The sequence below is a fragment of the Sphaerodactylus townsendi genome, linkage group LG12 (genome assembly GCF_021028975.2).
Source record: "Sphaerodactylus townsendi isolate TG3544 linkage group LG12, MPM_Stown_v2.3, whole genome shotgun sequence".
Lineage (NCBI taxonomy): Eukaryota > Metazoa > Chordata > Lepidosauria > Squamata > Sphaerodactylidae > Sphaerodactylus > Sphaerodactylus townsendi.
The window spans coordinates 34,477,439-34,480,403 of record NC_059436.1 but is presented as its reverse complement, the minus strand read 5'-3'; the positions used below and the strand labels follow the sequence as shown (position 1 = coordinate 34,480,403).

Genomic DNA, 2,965 nt, shown 5'->3' with positions numbered 1-2,965 from the left:
GACTTTCTTGATTCAATGAACATGAAAGCTGCCAAAACATGAAACATAATGGATCCTGGATACCTGAGTGTAGATGTGATTGAACCACTGGAAGATGGCCATTGCTACGGAAAACAGTGGAAAACTCCTATACATAAAGTAATATCATACTGACCTGATATAGCATCAGCTGTTGGAATTCTAAGCAGAGAAGGCAAATTCACCCAATCACCACGATTGGAAGCTGTCAGGAGAATGGCAAGATATCTCGCTGACACTGTGGACTTTAAACTAAAGTTTTAAGCCCTGTGATAACCGACTGGTGGGATACATGGATGCTGATTGGGCAAGAACAGAGGTATGACTGCAGATCTACAAGTGGAAATGCTTTCTTCTATGGTAACAACTTAATAAGCTGGACAAGTCAAGAAGCAAACTATAGTTACAAAATCTCTGACTGAAACTGAATCGTCTCTATGATGCCTGCAAGGAATTGGAATGGATACGTTTAATTTGCTATTGGACTTTGGTGTGGATGAGACTTTACCAATCACTATGTATGAGAGGACAATCAAGCATGCATTGCCCTAGTGGACAATGGGAACATTAAGAAAGGAAACAAACACATTGTAATTAGAATCACCTCCTTGAGAGAAATGTCACAAGATGGACTGATCAACATCAAGTACTGTCGTACAGAAGAGATGGTGGCTGACATCTTTACCAAACTCACTGAACACGATGAAGTTCAAGAATCTTCATTGAAAGTTTATGTTTGATTAATGATTGTGAAACTGTCACTTGAGAAGGGGTTTGATGGGATTTGGCAAGTGCCAGTCACACAATCCAGTAATGAAGGAGTTAATTGTTGCATGCAAATTAGTTAGTGAGGTCAGAAGTCAGTGACCAGGTAATTGATACCTATTGGTTGGGTGGGCTACATGCAGGTCTGCACGTAGGCTTTAGATATATCTTCTTTGTGTTGCACTCTGCACGTGTTCACTCAGCTCAGTCAGTCAGCCTGCTCAGCTCAGTTGAGTTCAGTCTGTAGCTTAGTAGCCATGTGATAGTCTAAGCAGCAAGCTGGCTGTTGGTGCTAGCTAGTAAGAAAGATGTTTATTGTTTTTCTTCCAAGTTTCCCTTCCCTGTAGTAAGTAAACTTTATTTCAGTAAAGCAACTGGTCTCTGCCTCATTATTGCATTAACTCTGCTAAATAAGTATTTGTCCACACAACAGTTTTGTTTTAATGTACTAACACTCCTTGTTGTAACAAACTTATTACTACCTTCTGTGCTGGAAAGACGTCACAGACCAGAAAACGCTTTCTCAATCCGTGCCTTGCTTCTGACTCAGCACTGACACAATCCTCTTTCTCTGTTCCAGTCGCAAGACAACCAGATAGAAAGAAGAAACTAGAGGAAAAAGAAGCACGCAGTCCCCAGTCAAACCCAGGAACTCCCAACGTGGATGAACAAGAGACTGGTGCTTTTCAATAGAATGATCTCTCACATTTCGCTTGCCTGGAAGAGGTTTGTCAGTTTGTCTGTCCTCGGGATGGTCTTCTGGAACCTGGGATTCCTTTTTCAGCAGTTTCATGTTCTCACTGGTGGAGTTAGTACCTGTGACAAACCATTGACCATTCTGATTTGGGACTTGCCGTTCAACCACAATTTGAACCTGAGCGGCAACATTTGTGCCACACGGCATCGCAAGGAGGGCTGTTTGTTGACCAGCAACCGCAGCTTGCTTGACCAAGCAGACGTGGTGGCTTTCCATCACCGTGAACTGCAGCCCAGCAGGTCAAGCCTGCCAACAGCTAAAAAGAATTCAAAGCAGAACTGGGTGTGGGTTTCACTGGAATCTCCCACCAACACCAAAGACCTGGCTGGCTGGAACAGAACTTTCAACTGGGTCATGACGTATCGACGGGACTCTGATATCTTTATCCCTTATGGGGTACTTGTGCCTCACTCATCAGACAAGGTGGACATCCCGAAGAAATCACGTTTAGTGTGCTGGGTTATCAGCCACTACCGCCGTACCCAGAAGAGAGCGCAGTTGTACCAGGAACTGTCCAGACACGTCAAGATTGATGTATATGGGAAAGCAAGCAAGAAACCTCTCTGCTCAGCCTGCCTCTTGCCAACCATCTCCCAGTACAAGTTCTATCTTGCCTTTGAGAACTCCATACACCAAGACTACATCACTGAGAAGCTCTGGAGGAATGCCTTGCTTGCTGGCACCGTGCCTGTAGTCATGGGTCCGCCCAGAGCCAACTACCAGCGGTTTATTCCTGCAGATGCCTTCATACATGTGGAAGATTTTGGCTCCATGCAGGAGCTTGCCACCTTCCTGGTAACCATGAATGACAGCCACTACCAGAGTTTCTTCCATTGGAGGAAAAGGTACATGGTGAAGTTGTACGACAACTGGCAGGAACGGTTTTGCACCATCTGCGATCAGTATCCCAGCTTACCTCTGGGGAAAATCTACCCTAGCTTGGAGGACTGGTTCCAGGACTAGAGGTCAGGGTCAACTGGGGTGCCTTAGTCTGTATCACAGTGCTCCCTTGAGAAGAACTACTCCAGGCTGCAGAATGTTGTCCTACCAAATGAACATTGAAGCAGCCTGATAGTGAGTCAGACCACTAGTCTATCAAAGTCAGTACTGTCAATTCTGGCTGGCTACTGCTATCCAGACGATAGGGTGGAGATCTTCTGCATCACCTACTACCTAATCCTTTAAGTGGGAGATGTGTAAGGTATTGAACCGGAGCCAGACAAATGCTCTACCTCTAAGCCATGCCCCTCCCAGCCAGCAACACGGCTGTAGCCAGAAAGCAGCCCATTGGGTCTCCTTGGCCTGGACCAACTACAAATATTTCTGAGTTATGGTGGCCCACCCCGGCGGGAGACTGTGGGGAGAGGACTTATATAAACAGCATCCCAAAATGCCACTTCTAGCTGCATAACCAGAAGTGACTTC

The 2,965-nt window shown here is 45.6% G+C and overlaps 1 protein-coding gene across 1 annotated transcript; it reads left to right on the top strand.

The window, feature by feature from the left end:
- Window positions 1–1,534: 1,534 nt before the first annotated feature.
- On the top strand, window positions 1,535–2,503 carry FUT7 (fucosyltransferase 7). The gene has a single exon (XM_048512132.1). It carries the CDS (start codon window positions 1,535–1,537, stop codon window positions 2,501–2,503), a length of 969 nt encoding a protein of 322 aa, XP_048368089.1.
- Window positions 2,504–2,965: the final 462 nt, after the last annotated feature.

What these genes read in the sequence shown, in the direction of transcription:
- FUT7 (XM_048512132.1), top strand. Translation starts at nt 1,535, where the DNA reads ATGGTCTTCTGGAACCTGGGATTCCTTTTTCAGCAGTTTCATGTTCTC.